Source organism: Crocodylus siamensis, chromosome 11, assembly GCF_052110815.1.
Source record: "Crocodylus siamensis isolate JL-2025a chromosome 11, ASM5211081v1, whole genome shotgun sequence".
NCBI classification, from domain to species: domain Eukaryota; kingdom Metazoa; phylum Chordata; order Crocodylia; family Crocodylidae; genus Crocodylus; species Crocodylus siamensis.
In genome coordinates, this window is record NC_143405.1 from 7,383,532 (window position 1) to 7,406,086 (window position 22,555).

At 42.6% G+C, this 22,555-nt stretch overlaps 1 protein-coding gene across 1 annotated transcript in view; it reads left to right on the plus strand.

Annotated features, from left to right (window-relative positions):
* AK8 (adenylate kinase 8) overlaps window positions 1–22,555 on the plus strand; it is an 89,231-nt gene that overhangs the window by 62,840 nt on the left and 3,836 nt on the right. The window contains exon 12 of the mRNA XM_090022668.1: window positions 22,120–22,200. Coding sequence (XP_089878794.1) covers window positions 22,120–22,200 — 81 coding nt within the window. The remainder of the gene's footprint in view (window positions 1–22,119; window positions 22,201–22,555) is intronic.

Below are 22,555 nucleotides of genomic sequence, written 5' to 3' on the forward strand. Positions count from 1 at the left end.
CTTGGTTGTGATGGGAAAATACGAGCTGCACTGGTGATGCACCGTGTTAATCCTCTTGGGACTGGTCCTCCAAGACTCCAGATGCTTACGGTGAAGTTGATCGAAGTTTTATTTCTGTAAGAACTCTGCAGTGGAGCCCACAGTGAGAAAGTGTAGTAGAGAAAGGAAAGATATTCCATTATTTTCCAGCATATTGACTGTTGACATTTTATCATTTATTTCCAGTGTTTGTGCTAGAAAAAGGCTGGTGAATATTATTCTGAGTAAATGTGGAAAGGTCATTCTTACTTCTTCATGGGTTAAAACTTAGTTTATGGAAGTCTGTTACTACGTTTGCTGTCTGCCTTGGAGAGCACAGGGGCAATTACTTTTGAAGCAACTACATCAGAAATGTACATTACCTTTGAACTCTCTGGTTACCAGCTTCCAGGAACTTTGGGAATAAAAACTTAGAGCAGGCTCCTGCCAGCCGTCTTCATATTGAAAGCTCTGTTTGGAATCAAGGGGGGCTGCTTCTGCGGTAAGGTGTTATTTGGTCCTTGTATGGCTGGCAGAACGTGACCCATAGTGAAATCCAGAGAGAGAAGAGGGACTATACTGCTTTTACCTAGGACCATGAAACCTGTTCTGCGCTGAAGATTTGGAAAGACACGTGGCAAGTATAACATGGATGGGATGAGTATAACTGTCAGGTGAATGCTGCACATTGAATGAGAGTAGTTGGTCATTGCCCTAAGGATTAGCTGGCTAACCCTGCGCTGGAGTACCCTTGTGCCCCAGCCAGCCCATCCGCTGCCCAGTGCTGCCATCCAGAACCTGGGCTTGACCCCCGGGGCCCCCTGCCATCTGGAGCGCTTCTGCTCCAGCTCAAACAGCTGTCTCAGGTGCACATGAAAATGTTGCACCTGGGAGCAGCTGATTCTGGCGCAAACTGCCCGGAGTTTCCTGCTACTTGTTAACTGCATGTGTAGATGCGTGCACAGGGTCTGACTCCACTGCTCTGTATCTCATGCTATCATGTACACATGGAAACTACCACCATCCTAATCCGGTGCCATTTTAGACCTACTTCTGTAGGGTGGTTTAGGATATCTTTTGAAGTGGGTTTCTTTTGGTTCCAGATTGAACTCCTTTTGTGCTTATTTTCCTACAACTACATATTTCCCCAGAGCTTATGAGCTATTTAAAAGCAACATCGCACATTGCACATCGCACATTGCACAAAATTAACATGATAAAATTGCTTTTGGACTGTTTTGAAACCAAAATAGCTATTTTTCCTAATATGAACTCCAACAAATGTTCCACCGGTGGCCACTAAATCAGCGATTCTGAGAAATCTCACTAAAACATGTTCTTGTGGTATGTCAAGCTAACCTTCAGCAGAGAGCAGACTACAGAATAGTTGGTATTTGATTTAACTACCAGCGGGTAAATGTCATCAATTTTAGTAAATACAAGACTGGCCAGTTAAATTAAAATAATTTCCCAGCTAAAGATCAAAAAAATAAGAGTTCATCCTAGTGTAATTACAGTGAAGTCACTGGATTCATACTGGACATGAATTTGGCCCCCAAGTTTTAAAACACAGAGCTGAAATATAGAAATCATGTTTTTCTTCCGCCATACAACACTTTGGGATTCTTCATATTTCCTTTCAATTACCCATATTCCTTAGTCTATATAAAATAAAGCACTGGATTGATGAAGTTAACTTGCAGGTGTTTAAGAATTGGCAGCTATCATACTCCTGTCTATTCCCATTCAAAATACAAAATGTTCAGCAAAATTCTGTATCCAATTATAACATTTAGCCTCCACAAATGAGATTGCCTCACTGTAAGTGGAATGCAATTTTGCCTTTAGTTTTTATATCTTCATATAAAAGAGAGATAAAAAATTTACTGCCCAGCTTTTCTTGCTGTAAACTTTACTGGAAGCCCAGTTTTAGGAATATCTAAAAGCAGGATGTTTAGAGTTCCTTTGAACACCATTAAAAAGTGTTATTTAGTTTTGTCGAAAATATAACTACATTCCTGGATTGCATCCTATTCAGTGGTTACTAAAGAATTAGTTATCCCAATTCTTCAAACTTTACTCGCACTGAGTAGCTGTTACTCGGGTAGACAGGCCAACCCCAGCTAATGGGATTATTTGTGTTAGGATTGCAGAAGTGAGTCCTTAAACATAAACAACACGCAATATCGCACCAAATCCAGTTTGGAGGTCTCTCTTTTGCTCCCTGTTTCCTTGCATTTGCATTAAAAACATATGATGCTATACTGATCCAGCTTTCAACCTGTCCCTTGTACAGGCCCCTTCTGTTAACTTTCTCTGGTGACCACGTTATTGCAGTGTTAAGTGTACGTGAGCTCTGTTGTTAAGCAGAACGGTATTATAAATTACTGCCTCGCGGAGAATTTCTGCAGTAGTGCCTATGTTTCTCATAGTGCTGTCCTTCCCCCACCCCTACCTGACCTTGCTATAGATCTCAACTGTTGTTTTACCTTGTTGATGTTTTGTCTATATTTGCTTTAACCAGATGCCCCTCTTTGCATGCAGCACTGGGACTTGTCCCCTCTCTCCTATCAACAATAATTAGCCTTGTAAGACTAATGGAAGAAATCGTGTCTAATTACCCTGTTGAAGGCCCAATTATGTTATTAACATTCGTGGGCTATAAGCTAATGATGAGGAGAGCCTCTCATTTGCATAGCATTAAGTTAATTGAGCTGGAAGCTATGGGGCGGATAGTGGTGATGATAGCAGGATTCTGTTACAGAATGGATAATGATGACCAGAGCGGGACGATTCACCTGACAGTTTTATTAATTAACGGCTATCTGATTACCTAGAAGGGATGGCAAGTGGCAGCCCTCCTGAAAGGACTTGTGTGTTGCAGCAGCTCCTTTTTTTTTTTTTTTCCCCCCTGAATGAAAGATGCTATATCATCACTAATATTCTGGTGTAATTTATGGTAATGACTGAGCAAGCCCTTTCCTGGAAGCCTGCACAAAAGCCTCAGCAGAAGTGGCTAATGAAATTCTAATACTTCTGCACATACTTTATTCTCACAATAATCCACAAACAAATACAAAGCTTGTGAATTTGATTGACTGTATGAACAGTACACGTAGAAGATACTGAATTCTTATGTGTCCTAGGAATTTTGCCTTTATAATGACTACAGGATTGGGCTCTGTAAAAATATTTCCTTGATGTTTGTTTTCGACCGAGAGTTATTGGGGTTTAATTACTGTAAACTTGAGGTTTTGCAGATTCATGCTGTGTACAAGATGGGAGTGGAGATTGATGATCTTACTATGAGTTTAGTAATAAACAGTTTCACAGTGATGCTGGATATTTTAAAGCGGGTGGATGCTCTCTATTGGAACACTTTTCAGGATGAAAGTGTACCTTTTTCTTTTCCACTTGATTTCAAATGCTTTCCAGTTTACTCCAAACACAATAATATTAATAGACTAGAAGGAACCATTGATCATTGAGTATGTTCTCCTGTGATATAGATTGTGGGACTTCCCTGAATTAACTCTTCTTTGACCTATAGCATCTCTTTTAGAAAAGCATTCACTCTTGATTTAAAAGTTACTAGTAATGGAGAATCCATCACAACCCTTTGTAAATTGTTGTGACAAGTAATTACCCTCACAATTAAAAACATGCATCTTGGGTTTAGTCAGAGTTCATCTAATTGCCACTTCCAGCCAGTAAATCTAATGATAACTTTACTACTAAACATATGACCCCATTAAATCATGTGTCAGAGGTGCACGGTGCATGTGGAACCAAACTCTGACCAGAAAAGTCCAAGAGGAGCCTGAAGATTTTAAACTTTAAGCCCTTTATCAAGTGACAATATGAGTCAAATGAGAAAGGATGTGAAGGCTTGATGATTTGTATCCCAGCAATAATAGAACGAGTCAAAGCCAGGGTCAAAATCTCTTTTCCATCATTTTCTACGGGAGAACCTCCTTAATGTCCCAAAATGCTTCTTGGATTCGGGTTATGAGATTTGGGTTTGTTTGGTTCAAAGCAAACAAGGCTCAGGGCTTGCCCTAATGTTACAATTAAAAGCCTGGATAACCAAAGATGAAACAAATGATTTTGGAGTGGAGCTCTTAGCAATGGCTAACAGGCTGATCTGTTTGCCAGTGGTTGTAACTAGCAGCTGCAAGCCCAGAATAAAGCATCCAACTGTTAAGAGTGATAGGGAGAGAACTGCTCTCTGCAGCGGTGTGCACCTGTGTGCGTTGTGAACCAAGTGACGAGGAAAATGTTTATGTAACGTTTGCCAGGTGTAGTTTCCATCTTCTCTTGTTGGCAGGTGATGGTACAAATTCTAATGTCCATATTTGTGTGGAAATTACACAAAATGATTGCTCATGGAATAGTGCACAATGAGCCAAGTGGTTGAGCCTGAATTTAAACCGAGGATCCTCCTGGTCCTCATTATCTTGCTGTAATCACTAACCCAGAGAGCCAGTGCAGCATGGAAATATCATTCCTATATAAATTAGCTTTTCTGTAAGGCGTTCTGTGTCTCCCTGCAATGGCATACTGTATAATAGACAAACATAGCATCAAGCTGAGATTTGATAGATCAGGAATTATGTATTTAATTCAGAGTTGTGTATAGAGTGCTCATAAAATCTTGATCATGATAGAGAGGCCAATAAACATTTGGGAACATAAATATTTCTGTGGGAAATGGCTTTGTGAAACATTTAGTTGTTGAGTAATAAGAAGAACAGAGAAAATCAGATGAGTAGAAATCTCTAGGTACTAATCTGATGGGTTATATATGTTGCAATGATAATATTGTTGAGAGAGAATTTTTATGGCACTAGCGGCAACAAATACATAGAGTCCTGCACTTTTTACTAATGTCGTCATGTCCCTGTACTTGTTCCACATATAGTGCTCACTGCTGCCCCAAAATTTAATTTTAAAAGGCAAAGGGCTAATGGATCAGGTGGGAGAGCTGAGCTACTATTCTGTTTCCAGGAAAAGGGTCTAGAGTGAAGGCAAAAGCCCTGTGAACAAGTGTGAGCTGCTTCTGATATTAGCAGAAAAAGAGACAGCCTTGATATCTTACAGAAGTCATGATACAGAAGTGCTGCCTTCAGCTACAGGTGTTTCAAAGGTGGTTCAAAAGGTACATCTGCTAAGTATGTCAGCATTAAATTGAGATCTCCATCAGTGCATGTTCTCTGACCAAAGGATATCTTAATCAGGTCTTTGGGAAAAGTTCTGACTCTGGGATGGCAGAAGACTTTATAATGAGGACTGATGTGTTGAAATGGCAGAGGTGCCCTTACATCTTCATGTCCCGGGCTTGTATAGCTCACCAGGGTGTATAGCACACAAGAAGAGTGTTTATAGGTTAAAGGTGCTCATGTATAGATGCAGCTTATTCCTGTGAGTGAAGAGAATAAACTCAACTCATACAAGGCACTTTTCGCTGGTATAGCTGCATCCATGCCAGGGTTTGTGCTACTAGTGCTGTTTGGGTAAAAAAAATCACACCCCTAACTGAAGATGCTATAGTGATACAAAACCTGTGAGTAGACTGGGTCTAAGAGCCTTCAGGAATAATAAATAGTCCAAAATAGAGAAAATGCAGACAAAACATGGAGACAGGTTGAGGTATGATGCTCATCAGGAAATGTTTTGTGTTTACAAGAGACATACCCTTGTGGACAGTTTCCTGGTCTATGGCAAGAAGTCTTGCTAAACATATTGGATCCTAAATAGTAAGATCTTTATGATTCAAGACATAGGGTGAAGCGCCTAGAATAAGATTCAGATTGAGACCTTTTCGCTGGTTTAAATAGTCTGAGGACACTGGTAGATTATCGGTAGAAGAGAGCAATGTATCCATCTTTCTGGTCATTAATGGAATCAATTAAATCAGGACAGAAGACACGATTTTGTTGCACTAGTGCACGTTCTACTTTGGAATTTGCTACTGTTCTGCGATTTCCATTCGAGATCAGGGGAAAACATGATTGAGGTCTTTCTGATCCAGTTGGGGTCAAGTAGAGCAGCAGGAAAAAGTGCTGCTACTTCGTTCACCTAGAGAAAGAGGCCAAGAGCCCTATCTAGGGGTAGTTGTCCCCTACTGATGCTCTTTGCTCCCAAGAGTTGGATATTGGCTCTTTCCAGAACGCGTCCTTGTGTTGCATTGCTAGTTATGTATGAGCCAAAGAGGGGTATAGGATTTAAATGAATGGGTGCAGGCTAAATCTCCAAAAGGTGCACTGTCTGGGAAGAATGACCAGTCTCCACAGGGTTTCGGAGGCATTGGAAATACCAGTGACAAGTCTCTAGTGAAAAAGGACATGAAGTTTAAAAAAAAAAAAAAAAAGCTCAACCCTTGCCCTTCAATCCCACTCCCCACCCCACATGGGCAGGTGTTAACAAAGCAGATTCATTTAAAAAAATGCAAGCAATTGCACTGGGGGGAAATAATGTGAACTTTGCAAACCCTTTAGTGAGGAACACTACCACGGGAGTCAGGCATTCGTGCTGCTCTGCAGGGAAGCCAGCTGTCATGACAGGACTTGAGGGGAGGAAGGTGAACGGCTCGGGAGAGTGATTCTGAGCACACAGTAGAAGGCAAAATACAAAAATCCAGGCAGATATTTTTCTTTCTAAAGGAATGACTGAAAAGAAAAAAAAAAAAAGATGCATGAGAATTATGGGGGAAATGAAGCTTTGTCTTGTTTTCTCTTTTTTTTCTCCATCCATTACTCTAGTATCTAGGCACTGATCCAGCTAGACAACACAGGGAAGGATACTTAAAAAAAATCCCTCTTAAATATTTTAAATGACCAAATTGTAGAACAAAACATTCTGGCAATACAGTTTGTGCTCCTGTCAGTATGTAGGCTGAAAAATAAGAAAAGAACCAATAAAAAAATAAAACCAAGCTGGGAATAGCTAATCGGGTTAGAAGTGATGTTTTGGCTGCAAGGATTTTTGAGGGCTGTAGAGAAAAATAGAATAAGATTAGAAAATATTTGTCCATCTTATATGACAGATGTGGGAGAAAATGCTGTAATTTGTTACATCCTTTTTCTCCCCTCCTAAAACAGCAGCAGGAATGAGCTGGCAGGCACAGAGAAATGCAGTTAGCAAGAGTAATGGGAGTTGAAAGTTTGACCTTTTGTGATGGAAATTTGATATGAAAAAAGGGCCTTTTGATAATTTCCCCATCCAATCAGATAAGGGAGACATCTTGATCCTGTTTCCTTATTTGCATGCTGACTGATCTCATTTGAAAACCCAATCATTCAGAAATATCGGGAAGTCAACAGAAATGTTACAAGCAAGGAGCTGTTTTATCTGAAAGGTCTGCAGGATGTCACCTCTTGTTTTTCACTCCAGCGGCCTGATCTCTTCTTCATGGTTCCATGTTTTTATTGGTAGGACGAGTTGAACATATTGAAATGCAAATAGCCATTTCCATACTGAGCCAAAATATAAGGGTTTTTTTATGATTGATTGTATCCTGGGCACTTCAAAAACAACAAACAAAATAATTTCTGCGATGCTTCTGATTTCCTGACACTGCCACGTTCTGATGTCTCCCGTTAGCAATTGTTGGCAGAACGCGAGTTCTGTGCATGTGGTTTGCCTCTCCCCTTCACTGCATGCAGTGCAGTCTCCAAGGGCTACATATTGATGTAGTTTCCATTTGGGGGAAGAGCGTGTAACGTCATTTAGTTTATATCTAGAGGGCCTTGGGAGTTCCCTTCCTTGGGTGCGGACAGAATGTCATAAAGGCACCCGGGAGAGTAACATTGACATTTAGTGTATCTTGGCAAGCTGTAGAAATGTTTGCTCCAGTAATGGGTTTAATTCTAAACCCATTCATATAATTCCTTGGCTTTAAGTTGTATGCATAGCTATCCAGCTGATTATCTAACGATTCAGATTTCAAATTCCAGGCACTGTCCACATAAGGCGGCATTATCTTTATTCTCCCAAATAATCGATTTAACCTTTCTTTCTTCCTGAACAGGCAATTGGATTTCCATTCTGCTCAGCCACACGGTGGGGATAAATGGCAAATTTTCCCTGACTGTAACTGGTATCATTCTCCTTTACTTCAGTGCCTACCTGTTTAGCTAATGACTTAAAGCTAAGGCCTAATTTGAAATTGGGGGCAAACTAGCAACTTAAGCGTTGACCTGTCTTTAAACAGTTTTGCATAAGGAGAGCAGTTTAAATTCTTATTTAACATACAGCCTTGCTAACTTGAGTAGAGAGGTAGATGATATGGCTTTCTTGTCCTGCACAAGTTTTTGAGACTTCCAACCTTTTCCTGTGCCATATTAGATGAAACCAAGGCTGGTCAAATTTTTTCATCACCCCTCACCCAAAACAGCCATGCACTTGGTGGTCAGGGTTCTCGCTTATTATACAGGAGACTTGGGTTCCATTTCATGCTCTGCCTGATTCAGACCAGGGAGTGGCTGGGGCTGTTCCACTTGGTATAAATAATTAAATATTCATTGGAACAGAGACTTGAACTTGGGTCTTCCACCTCCCAGGTGAGTGCCCCAACCACTGGGCTATAGAACAGACATTTAATTATTTATGTTAAGTGGAACAGCTCCGACAGAAGGGAACGATGGAGGCTGACTTCATAGCCCCGTGCTTATGGCCCTCGCCTGGGATAAGGAAGACCAGGTTCCAGCCAGGCAGAGCAGGAACTGATACATTCCCATGCAAAAGTTCAGTTTGGACAAATCAGCATTTTCAAATGCTGGGAGGGGAGAGGAGGCATTTAATTACAAATTCTCCCCCTGTGTGCAGTGGGTCTCCATGGAGTGCAAGTTTGCACAGAAGTCAGTCCAGCATATTCAAAGAAAATCAGTGTTATGTTAAAATCTGTTGTTCAGCTGTTTAAATCCAAGCTGCAAATGAAAGCACTGTATGACAGGTGAGGGGCCACTAAATGCATTTGTTACAAAAGAGGGGAGCTCACTCCTTTGCTAGTTATTGGGTTTGTTTAGGGACCTGCAAATTCTAACAACAGACTTGCTCTCAATTTGATTTCACTACATAACGGGCATTCGGTCTGTTTCTCTTGATACCCAAGTGCTACTTGCTTAGATCGCAACTTTGGACCAGACTGGAGTGCTTGGCATATTGCTTTCCTGGATTGTTTGAAATCCAGGAAATACTGTCTATCCAACAGGGCCATGCTCAAGTATTTCCATCAAGATCTTGTTCCATTTCTGTTAGCCTTATGGGACTTTTTTTTTAAATCCCCGGTGTCTCTCTGACTAAATAACCAGTCCTGAAATACAGACCGTGCATTTTCAGTTGAAGCTGTAAGCTCCAGAATTCAGCGGGTTTTGGCTGCTTACCAATTCTCCGCCCACTTGCCTGTGTGTTTCCTAGATTTGTTTCTTCACAGTAGTAGCTTTCTAGGGCTGCCTAATCATTGGTAGAAGCACCCTTGTAGGTTCACTGCTAGGAGGAATGAGGTATATTCTGCTGGGACCAGCCAGAGTTTTATCTATCCAAGAGGAGCATGCTCAAGTCTGCCTCCTAAATCCATCGTTTGTCTTCTGCCTTATGCGAGAGTTAAATTCTACCATGCAAAATCATGATACGTAACCTAGTTGTGGCCAAAATGTGTTACGTTTTATGGCCTTCCAAAATTAGTCTAGATGTTTAACAAGGCTAGAAGCAGGTTATAACAGCTTTTGCTGTCTGTGCAAATAAGGAAGAGGTATGCTTTGACCAAAATAGGTTTACAGGTTATTTTTTATAGTGTTGATGGGCCACCAAGTAGAACTTCCTTACAAAACCAACAGGGGAAACTGGTGCATCTAGAGAAACCTCCCCCAGGGGCTGCAGCATCTGGTTTCCTGTCAGCAGCCAACCTGGGGAGTTAAGGTTCAAGGTGAGCTTCAAACTCAGATTCCACCATGCATGGTATTGCACTGTAGCAATAGGCTACCAAGCAAATGCCACAGAATATGGATCCCAGAATGACTTCATCAGATCATAATCTCAGTATGAGTGAGCATGTTTTAATTGTTTAAGCCATGGGCAGAAAACCAGGAACTCTTACATTTTAATCCGTGCCCTACTTCTGGTGATGACCCAGGCAAGTCACTCAGGGCCCTGCTATACATTCAGATTAAAACTGGATAGAAATCAGCTATAGAGTTGTTGCACGTTTCCAAACACTAACTTTATATATGGTCGGCTCTTTTTTATAGCTGGACAGTCATTTTTATGGTGTGATGATTACTGTGGCTGCAGTGCCATGGCAAGGAAGTCTGGCGCCCAGGACAAAGCCCTCAGTGGCAGACCATCCTTGCCCCGTGCACAGATCTGGGGGTATTCCCCCTCCCATGCTTACCTGGGAGTGCATGCAGCAGCGGTAGCCACATTCCCTCTATCGCCCCACCTCCCCAAATGAGCCACTTCCAGCACCGTCCCATGCCCTGCCCCAGCTGGGCAGTGCCTGTTGGCGCCCCTTCGCTTTAGAGCCTGGGGTGGTCGCCTCACTCACCCCCACTTTGCTATGGCACTGTGTGGCTGGTCTAAATTTACTGCGTGATTTAACGAGTTATTGCATAGGATATAAAACGTGTAGCAGGGCCTTAAACTATGAGGACCAGATACACAGGTACTGTGTGAAGCAGCATAATTTGATTTATTCAGGTTTCTTCTCCTAGACCTTTCTTGATGATATGTGTACTGGTCTAAATACATTTAAATGACCAACTTCAGCTTGATAAAGCCACTCATTCATTTAGATTCAGTTGACCACATTCATAGTGATACTAAAGGGCCTGCATGTAAATAACAGGTTGCTAAATGCTCGTGTGATTATTAAGTTACTGTCAGGCCTGGCCTCTCTTGGTCTGCTGCCTGGTACCACGTAAACCAGTGCAGCCTGTTCCACGGTTGGGTTGTTGGTACTGAACCGGCATCCCCACCTGGGCTAGCCTGGGTGAGGAGGGTGGTTGGACACCCAGCAGGACTAAAAACAAGACCTGTCAAAGGGCGGATGAACTCCCTGTAAGCCAACAGCCATCCGTACCTAGAGAGGAGATGGGCGCCACCAGGCCACTTTGCCAGAAGAATCACCAATGATGCAATAGCACCTAAGGTGCCCCAGAGGTTGCACCCGCCGTGGGACTGACTTGATTAAGTCTAAAGGAAACCCAAACTGACGTAACGTGCTGAGATGTCCAGAAGAAGGTGGAGATTTCTGCACTCTTTAAACTTGCCTTTGAGTTTAGCTCTATATCTATTTCCCACTCTGCAAGTTATTATTTATCTATATAGTGCAGTAGAGCTCAGAAACCCCAGTGGGTTTTCCCATGGCAGAGGCATGATCCAGACCATTCTGCTTTCTGATAGGGGTGTTGCAAAAATCATTTAGGATGTTTATAGACATGCCTCAGGGGTGGGGGGTAGGGGGCAGGAGGGGGGGGCATTTTAATTAGCGCGGCTCCTAGAGCCGCGCTAATTAAAAGCTTCAGGAGCGTCACGAATATCAGCATCCTCATGCTTAAAAACGGCAGCAGGGCGCTTTGAACTAAAGCTCATTGAATGCGTTTTAGTTTAAAGCGCCCTGCCGCCGTTTTTCAGTGCAGGGACACTGATGCATATGACTCTGGAGCATGGTAATTACCAGTGGACTTGATTAATCGAGTCTGCTCTGACACGCTGTAATCAGTGCATTGGAGCAGCCTCCCTGCATGTGTATAGGAGTCCTTAGTTAATGTGTTTACAGCACTCTGAAAAGCTCAGACTAAGGCATAAGGTAAAAAATTAACCCACTGCTCCACCAGGTAAATGCTAATATATCTCATCAGAAAAGAGTTGAAGTTAGATGTCCTTGTCGTCTAGTTAAATTTTTGCTTCCGTCTTACCTGGCTTGTTATTCATGCCATCAGCTAGTGCTGGTGATTCCCAGGCTTAGGCACCAGGGGGATTTGGAAAGGGGCCGTGTGATACCGGGTCTATGCACCGAGTTGTGTTTGAGTTCCTGGACTAGTCATTGATTCATACACGATTTTATGGCTGTCTGCTCACCTGTAACATTTAATTCCTTCAGTAATAAATGCATTTTTGTATGTGCATAGTGCTTTTGGTTTGTTAGATGAAGGCATCTGCTGGAATAGCCTACTTGATTGTGTGTTAATAGTTTTGGTAGGCCTGTTTCATCAAATCCAGTGGCCTGTCAGCTAGGGGGGAATATGCTTTGTAAAACAGCGGAGATGGTAAAGTCCCCCACTCCTTGCGTAATAAACTGAAGTTGTTGGTATGAAATGCTAGCACGACTCAGCAGCTCTCTAAATTAGACATCGAGCATTCTCCCAGATGGGAAATCAGCCTCCTTCATCTCTCATGTATTTCAGAATACAGAACCATGTAAGTTAAAACATGATGTATTATCCCTGCTAACCATAGCAATTCAGCTTCTTCCTGCTAGGCCTTTTTATTTTATTTTATTATATTTTATTTTACTTTATTTTATTTAAAAAAAAAAAAAAAAGGCATCAAGTGTTTAGTTTACTAATATTTTCTCCGTGGTGAAGTCAGCATAGAAAATTAGTGTCCAAAAAGTTGTAAAACAAAAGACTATCGTATGTTGCGCCTTTTAATCATGTAATTGCTGAGTGACACTTAACTCTGAGGCTTTAAGTTACTCCTTTGTCAGCCAGCCTTCCCCTTCTGCCCTTCTCATTCCCCCGCCCTCCCCAAAGCAACCTGCTTTTGCAGAGTAGTGCTTTAACTACACTGAAGTTTGGCTGGGCTTCTACATATTACAGCAGCGACACGAAAGCAAACAATTGAAGTATTTGAGAACAATGAAATATGCATGGCTATCTGTGACAGCCCTATAAAGCAGAGCAATTAGCCGCGTAATCCGAGAAAGCCAAGGCGACCGGCAGCCCACGGTTCCCTATTAGTTAAATGCTTTTTGTACGTCCTCATCCCATCAAATCAACTAACACTTCCTTTAATTGGTTCATGAATTATACAGCTCTGCCGCATTATAATTTAATCACCAGTAAACATTCCTGGGGCCCACTGTAAAGTGTATAGCGCTCATTAATTCCTTAATTTCAGCAGATGGAAGGGGAGATCGGATGAACGGTGGCAGTACAGAGCGCCTTGGGCAATGGAAGAAGGAAAAAAAGGTGGGGGGCCGTTTAGGTTTTTTAAGGGCTGTCAGAAACTCAATCTGTGAGCTGTCAGCAGCTTGGACCCGTTCCCCCCCCTCCGCCTTCTCCTGCCTTCACCCCACCTACTGCTGAAAGTGACTGACGGATTCATATGGAGGCTTGTCAACCCGTCTTTAAACATCAAGCCAGCGGGTAAACCGAGCCCAATGTAAATTAATTCTTGTCTTACGGGCCCCCCTTTCTCTGTCCCCATGAATATTTCATGGCGGGCAGCATAAATATTAATTCTAATAGCTCTGCACAGTGGTTATTATTTCTGTTTTATGACAAATATTCATAAAATATTCAGGACCCTTTTTTAGAACATTTACACACTTGATTGTGAAATTTTCCAGCTTCCTGGGGACACAGTAAACATATTGGGGTTCTCTTGATGGACTTTTTTCTCTCTTAATTAATACTACTCCATATTAATATTTAATCAGATTTAGTTTTCTTTTCCCCAGAAGTGAACCCTATTAGATTCGAGGATATATTTGACAGTATTTAAACAGGGAATTTTTATTCCCTATTATGAAATTGGTTTCCTTTGACACATATATAAGATGACACCTTAGAATCCATTCTTTCATTCCCCCTACCCCCCAAACAGCACACTTTTTGGTGTCATTTCTTTTATTTCTTTTATATTATAACCAAATATCCTACCAAGAACACAAAATATTGTTTAAATCATTTTGGGGGAAACATTAATGTAATATTTCATTGTAGTAACAAGGATTACACACCATTTTTGATACATTTGATAGTTTGCTTAAAAGGGAACCCAGAACGGCTCTTTGTTGTTAAGAACAGCAGGTACTAATGAAAAGGCTGCAAACAGGTAACAAGGACATCAGTTCTGATTCAAGTTTGCCGGTCCTTAGTCCTAAATGTCCCGCGCGGCTCACAATTTGCTCGACAGAACCTAATTATTGGAGGGGAGCGGTATAAGCTTCTGAGGAGCCCAGAGTACACTTTGGGGAATGGATTCAGTTTCTTGACCTCAGGCCTTGGGGTAGAGGAGGCTTTAGACTATCTTGAAACAAGGTTTGATTAAGCGTACAGATAGCGGAAACTGTGCCAGCTCCGCATTACTCTAAAGCAGCTCCTGCTGCCATCTTACTCTGTGATTCATAAAGCACCACTGGAATGAACTCCAGGGGGAATGCAAAGATGCTGGAATAACAGCTGAGAGTAAGAAGGAGGCAAAGAATAAAAATGAGGGGGAAAAAATGTAAAGCCGCTTGGAATGGAGATACTGATGCATCCAAGCCCCTGATTAGGTGTACAAGGGGTTAAAGCTGAGCTCTCAAAAGAAGCTTTAAAAATGCATTGAAGCCCCCAGAATGGGAACGCTTGCTCTGTGTGTGTGTACGCTTTTCAGCATGCTTATATAACATTTGCACAGCAGATAATTCTTCAGACCATTTTTGTATTGAATAGCTTTCCCTCATAAAATAAAGGGGACCAGATTCTCAGCTGGTGTAAATCTGTATAGCTCTGTTGACGTCCCTGGCATGACACTGATTTTATACCTGCTGAAGATGCATCTCATTGTGCCACAAAATAAGCAGGCACTGATGATTATCTAGCAAAGCCACATCAGTTCTCAGCGTGGAGGAGATGGTCTTGGTGATCAGGAGAATGGGGTGGGATGGTATGGGAGGCTGCTGGTGCTTTGGCTGCCTGTATGGCTGGAGTTGGAGTGTATCTCAGCAGAGATGCTCTGGGTGTATGGGAGTGAGAGCCACCTGATTAGGTCCTGGACCTACCTTAGTGGCTCATTGATAGAGTAAGATGCCTGTAAACCAGAAAGAAAGCTGTTCATTTTGCTCTCTTGTACAGAAGCCAGTTTCAGAAAATGAGTGCCCCATCTAGCTGCCTTTTGTAGCTACTTGACGGAAATGTATGTTTAAAGAGAAGGATACAGTGTCTGGACGTAGCTGGACATCAAATGAATTATTACAGGAATTCATTGATAGAAATCTTTGGGCTAATTAGCGTAAGCTGCATTGGCAAACTCATACAAAACATTTTACTTTGTGGTTAAAACCAGCAGGGTAAAACTGTTTCCTATAAAGCATCTTTCATCAGAGGATCGCCACGCATTTCAAAGACACGAGAGAATTAAGCCATACAACATTCCTCTTATGGCAGTAAGGGATAAATAGAAGCGGCTTCCTTCAGCCATCACTAAGGACCAATGTAGCAGCAATGTCTGGGGCAGGAAATAAAGAAGAATAGAGGCTGGTCAGTGGTACAACCACAATGAAACGTTTATGAGGTGGGTCCCAGCAGCGGCAATACCTGGAGCTTATACCCACACTGAGGGGGTCTTAAACAAGATGGAAAAAAAAGGGGGGGGGGGGTTGCATCTGTGTAGCCGGTTGAACTTTCAGAGGGAATTATAGGGATGTAGCTTGTCGATGCAAAACTGAAATGTGTCCAAGACACTGGCGCGAGCACTTAGATGATTGAGAAACGGCAGGTCACCTTCAGTGACCACCGCTGGTCAGGGGCTGTTTCGGGGTGTGTCTGTGTAGCTAAGGAGGGTGCATTCTTGCGAGCTGACTAGCCCAAGTTAGCTAGCTCAGGTTAAAATAGCAGAGGGTTTTAACTGAGGTTTGCAGCTTGAGTTCAGCCTCAGGCTTCCCTGCAGGCTTTAATTTGAGCTGCTCACCTGAGTTGCCTTGTCTCCAATGCTATTTTAACCAGAGTTGGGTAACTCAGAAGAACCAAGCCGAGTTAAAAAGCTTTTTCTTGTTTTGTTTCTCGTCCAGTGTAGACATGCCCTTATGTCTAAACCCTCTGCTGCCCCAACCAGACTCTGCTTTGGCTGGTTAGACCAGCTTGGGGTGATACGATAAGGGGCTTTTCCTAGGTTTGCTCCACACAACCTGTTTTTGTAAAGAGCTTTTTTTGAAACCTTTTTAAACTAGAGCACTTGGGTTGCTTCTGACCACAGGCCATGCAACTTAGCCAACCCCAGCAGTGCTGATGGAGGGAGGTGTAAAATACATCACCCAGCACCACCTGAGCCCACAATACCCCAGGGCTTTCCCACTGCTTTGTAAAAACTGAGGTGTTGTCTTCTTTGCCCACCAGGGCTCTCTTTTGTGGGCCAAAGGGAGGAGATTTCATTTGTGCCAGTGGTCACATAGGAGCTCCACAGGGTGAGGAGGGGGCTGCTTTTTCAGAGCTGCTGCATCAGTACACTCTCAGCTGCCTCACCTGCTTTTCAGCTAGTGCTGCCTCTTATCTCAGTAAATCGAACTGTGGCCACTGCACAGCTGGAACCAAGTCCTCTGGGCAGAGTTCCCGTCCGCTGGGGATTCTGCCATAGCTTAAGACCATGTAAGCTGCCGGGGAATTCAGTCTGTTGTACTTGTATCTACATATCCCATTAGATGCATTGCGCCTTGTCAATGGCTCCACGTTCTAACTTCCCAACACTGATTTTGACAATCTCTATTTGTCTGCCTACCTTAGAAAAGTTGGTAAGGGGGTTTTTTGTTTTTCCCTGACCCAGATTCAGCTGGGGGGCATTTAAAGTTCTGACAGCAAAGTTTGCTGTAACTTTAAGATCACACAGGAATTTGATCTCCGCATCCTTCTCTTTAAAGCAGACTGATGTGGTGCGTTGTAAACTGCCAGGAGCGCTTGCTAATTTAGTAGTTAATGACAGTCATAGAGAGTGTTTTTCTTGCCCCTGGAGAGGTTTTAGACACAGCTGGGGTAGATTTGCCACTATCAATTATGCACAGTTTTAAACAAGAAATGGCCAGCAGGGGCCTCTTTTTTTTTATGGAGTGCAGACCGCGCAGAATGGGAACACGGCAGCTGGTACCTGAGTGCAAAAGGGAAGATATATAGGACTTTAAAAAAAAAAAAAAAAAAAAGGAGAAAAAGATGAATCGCCTGCTATTTTTAAAGTTGCAGTTTCAACTTAAAAGTTAAAATGCTGCATTAAAAGTGGCAAAGAATTGTGAAAAACCCAAGCTTTCCAACTTCACTGCAAACTTGGTCCAAACCCAAGGTTGCTACAAGAACACCAGTGGTCTCATGTCTTTGGTCCTCACTTGGCTATAATTGGGCCCCAGGGAGAGGGAATTCTGCCTCTGAGATTTCCATCTGCAATCTGTTTTATTTCTTAAATAATAAAAAGTTACTCATTTATTTAGACTTCTTCTAAGGATGCAGATCAACACATTCCTTGATGATAATTAAACAAAGAGAGCCAGGGTCTGGGCTCAGCCACAGCAGAATAAATTTGGAGTAACTCCATTCAAGTCAATAGAAATGAGACAGTTACCTGATTTTCATTTCTCATGAGGAGAATATCGACAAATGCAACCACTAAGCCTCTACAGTATACTCATGCCTAAAGCCTAAAGGAGGCAAGGAGACCTAAGAACATTAGATGCTGCCAAAATGTTTTGCCACAATTGCTTTAGAGTCCTTGAAAATAAGGAAGTGTCCAGACCAATAATTGGGGCCAGTATCCACATCAAGAAATGAGCAAAGGATTAACCATAACTTCTTTAAAAGCAGCCAGTACCTTTTCCTTCTGAAGAGAAGTATTAGCTGTCATCTCTAAACATGGACCTATTGCTTTCCCAGTTGTCTGCACTAACCAAGAGGAGCACTGATCTGACTTGTAGGCTGTGACATACAGTGTCTCTGGCAGTCACAATTCAAGTGCAGAATATTGTTTGTCATGTCACTGGTCATGATTCTGCCACCATTAATATGGGCAGGACAGCATCCTGCCTGAGAGCCTTCAGAAGCCCAGTAAATCTCATTAGCATTCAAGGATGGGCTGACCATCAAAACAGGTAGACAACATAGACAACAATGTCTATATTCATAGACAGCAATGGCTACCATGCAACTTCTCAGACTGTGGAACTGAGCCTTACTGCTGCATCCTAAAACTTTAATGGTCTAGGCTAGTTATGTGAGATGCAGAGGGAAGGAGGCAGGGTTCTTGCTTATCTCAGTTCTTTCCTAGCATTTTTGCTTAGGGTTTTATTGCTTGTGAGAGCTGGACTGACAGCGCAGGAGCCTTACATCTTCTTTGTGCATAATAAGTCGATGGAACATGTACTTCCCCCATATTGCTCAGACAGTGTCTCAGCTTTGATCTGGAAGAACCACTGGTAGAGGAGGGAGAATAATACAGTCTCCATTGTGTTTCCACGCAGTCTTTGGCCTCTGACTTGGCAACCAGTGGGAGAGATGGGGACATTTGTCCAAAGGGGATTGTAGCGAGAGCATCTATCCAATTATATCATTTAACCCACCCCCGCCAAACTGTAAATGGAAGTTAGCAGTTCTGGTTGCTGCTGATTTGGGTCGGATTTGAATCAATGATAAAAAGGAGAAAGATTCTATATCCCACGTCATTCAGCTCTTTTCTAATATATGCCATAACCACTGTTCAGTATTTTTCAATGACACATATTGCATAATTAAACTAGCAGCTTGCCAGCTCTGAAACAGAAGCTGTACTAGATACTAGTCTATCACTATAATGTATTGTTCTTTGATATTAAGCTACTTATCCTTGCCTTCCTGCCTTCCCACCACAGTGGCGTCTGTTGCAAATTTCCCTTGATAGAAGATGCAGTGCATTGCAGCACACAAAGAGAGGCTGGGTTTTTAGGATGGCTTTATGGAGAACATGTGTGTGAACAATTTGCATTCTTCAAGAGTAAGGAGTCAGGCTATAGGTGTGATCCACAGTTAACTGAGCTCTTCATTGACTTCAGTGCATGCTGGCTCAATCCCTGTGGACAAAACAGTCTGTAGCTGTGAATGATTCCATACAAAAATCTTCCAGCAATAACTTTTTGACAATCAGAGGGGCTAATAAACTGCCTCACCAAAATCACAAGACCCAGAAGAAACTGATGTGTGGCTGGAGATTGGGAGTTGTCGCTCAGAAACAGTTGTCTAAATTGAAGGAGACTCATTATGTGCTAAAGAGGTAGCTACAGGGTGAGTGTGTCTACACAAGACGTTTACTGCAGACTAGACTAATTAGCTCCGCAGTAAACACCTCAACCTCTACATGTGTGGCTCTGTTAGGCCAGAGTAAGCTAATCAACTCCACAGCAGGGTTGTACTTGTAAATAGAAGTACTGTCTTGCTGCAGAATTTCTTACTCCGCAGCAGTGCACGTGTAGATGCTGACCTGCATGGGCGACTGGTGCCGCCTTAGTCGGGGGGGCACATGCCCCACCGGTGACCAGTCAGTGACCGGGGGAAGTCTCCCCATGCCCAACTGTGCTGTTTGGGAGAGGGGCACTGGCTGGGAAGCAGCCGTGGTGCTCTCCCACTCCCCAGCTGGCACTTGCAAGGAGGGCACCAGCATTCCTGCCTGTCCCCCTGCCTGTCGCCCGAGCGAGGAGCATGGCCTGTCAGGGGGTGCATCTGCATGTGCACGCATCGCCATTGTTGACTTGGCTGGCTGGGGCAGCCGACTAGCACTGCATTGGAGCACCCTCATGCCCCAGCCGCCCCTCTGGAGCACGTTGAGCCGAGCCCTGGGCTGGCAAACTGACCTCCTGGGTCTCCTGCCAGCCGGGGCTGCTCCGACCCAGCTCAGCTTGCTGCAGTCCTGGGTGCATGTGTAAATGCAGTGCCCAGCAGTAAATGCCAGTACAATAAGCGCCAGAATTTATCATGTTGCATTAATATGCAAGTGCAGACGTGCCCAATAGGTTGGTTTAAATAACCACTCCCCATATTCCTCATGATGGGCTAAATTGTCCACTGAGTTGAACAATGAAACCATATACATGCAAGAAACCACTCCGCAGCTGGCAAAAGCGTTGTAATTAGAAGCATTTTAAATGCAGTCACTACTTATATTTTTCCTTGAATTCTGTTTATTTATTTACTCGTTCCAACTGAATTCACTTCTCATGTATGATGTTAAGTGGCCAGCCCTGGAGCATGAAATATTTCTCTGAGTCAGGGAGCATGCACAGCGTAGACACTTCACCGTGCCCTTGCTGTGGCAAGGCCATCAGCTTTGGAGGCTGGGATGTTATATGCTGTATTCTGCCATGTGTTGTTTTGGGGGGGGAAACGCATCTTAGCAGCGATGTCTAAGCAGAGTTTCCTATATCTTCCTCACACAATTTTCTTTAATGGTGACACCAGGCTGGATAATAAGAAGCATCCTGTATGAAAAAGAAGGGAGTCTCAGACAAGGCTTTCAGAGTTCATTTTGTTGGCAGCTTTTTAAGTGCAGTTTTTTAGGCTCTTCCATTTCAAATCCCATAATATTTTTTGAGTTAGTAACTATGAATTACGACAAGCTTTCTTGATATGCCAGGTTATAATCCTTTAACGCTTTTGTTTATTTCAGAATATAATAGGGAGCTGTATCAATTATCATGGCTGTATAACGGTTGTTCCTCTCTACTAGAATATTCATCTTGAGATACATCATCAGATGTTACCTGTTCTGACAATCACATTTTTTGTGCCATTGTTGGGCAACAGAAACAAAGGAAAACAAAATGTTAAGAGTGTAAGGGATAAAAGACTGTTGAAACTGTTGTTCTTTTCCTGTCTTTGGAATCTCCCAGATCTTGAATGTTTTATTCCCGGCTGTTATTTTGTTACCACAATGTGAATAGAAGTCATTATCTGTAAACATTTGAAGAGAGAGATGATTTTCATAACTTTAAGTCCTACAAAGGATTCTAGTAATCTGTTATGTGCATGCCAAGGTAAAGCTCAGGCTTTCATCTGGTCTGATCCCACCCAGTCAGCGTAAAATATTCCTTTGGTGAATGTCTAAACATACAGTATCTTTTGAGAGAGGTAGACAAAAAATGAAAATGGTAGGACTGGCCTTGAAGGCAGTAGAAGGAGAAGTTGTGTGATAAATAAAGCCGTATTTTAAAGCCCACAGTCCTTTGTTTCTGGGAAAAATGTATTTCCACCAGTTTCAAAGAGTGGGTTTTTTATTGTTCTTGTTCTTAAGACGTTGTTAAACGTGACCTGCGTGAAAGATCTCGTTTTCTGTTGTATTTCAGTAAAGTTGGTGGAGTGTTGTACAGCTTAGCAGTTTACATCCACTCTCCAGAAACTTAACTGTGAGAATTTCCTGCCTAACAGTTTGAACCTGAATATAAAATTAATAAACACTTTATGCTGAGGTTAACTAAGGAAACTAACTGAGACAGGACAACTGTACATTGTTCTGGGATGAAGACAAAGGAGGGGAAGAGAAACTATACTTAAGATGGCCACTGGCATCTCTCACAAGGATAAACTATCTTCTAATGCTGTTATTCTGTAAGGAACGGGGAAAAGGTAGAGTAAGGGGACACTCATCGTTGTGCTACAACAGTCTGCATTACAAAACAAGCTGGTTTCCTATCCCTGACAATCCAGGGAAAGGCCAAGCATTGGAATGATCTTCCATCTGACTTGCAGAATATCTGTATGCTTGGGAGGGTGTAATGAGCAGCATCTGAGAAACTTCAGGGGTAAAACTGACCATCAGACTGCATGTGAAGCAGGAAACCCCAGACTTTTGCTTTTGCACACAGTGGGAATAAGGAATTGTCTCCTATTAGTCATCTGTTAGACACTGATAGGATGTGAAGTGATACACAAGACCTGCATCACGCTGTTCTTATCCTGAGTAAAAGGTGCAAGACCACGATGTGGTAGGAATAAAAGAGAAACTAACTCCTGTGCAGACATTTGTGCTTTTTGCTACTGACACCTGAGATGTTCACAATAATTTCCTTGTCATTTTGCATGCATTCCTGTAGGGTAAGTATTGATTCATGTGCTGAAGGCCCCACTTGCTGATCTGAAGGTCTTAATGCTGTTTCTTACTGTTTTTCTACAATAGGGTATTTTTCCTGAATCTCCCTTATGAATCTATCTTGGAACGTCTGGCTCAGCGGAGGATTGATCCAGCCACAGGAGAAAGGTTAGTGCTAATGTCTCATGTTTGACAATTTGTAAGGCTGTCAGCAAGATGAAAGCTTCTGATAGACTTCATACAAGGCTAAGGAAAATCAAGAAGGCCGTGGTCTTGCATTGGGAATCCTGAAAAGTTGAGTTCAAATATTCATAGCCCTCAGGTACCAAGGCCCCATGCCAGAAGTTCCAGTTCTCAGAACGGTGCAGTTTTAAATCTCTCATAGTGAGATCTGCAGCAGCAACTGGTCAGACTCTCACTTATCAGTTAAATTGGCTGACAAAATAATGCTAACGGAAGATGTCTGTAACCTAGTCTGCAATAAAAGGAGATGGCTTTTGCCTGCTTCTGAAGCTTGGAGGCT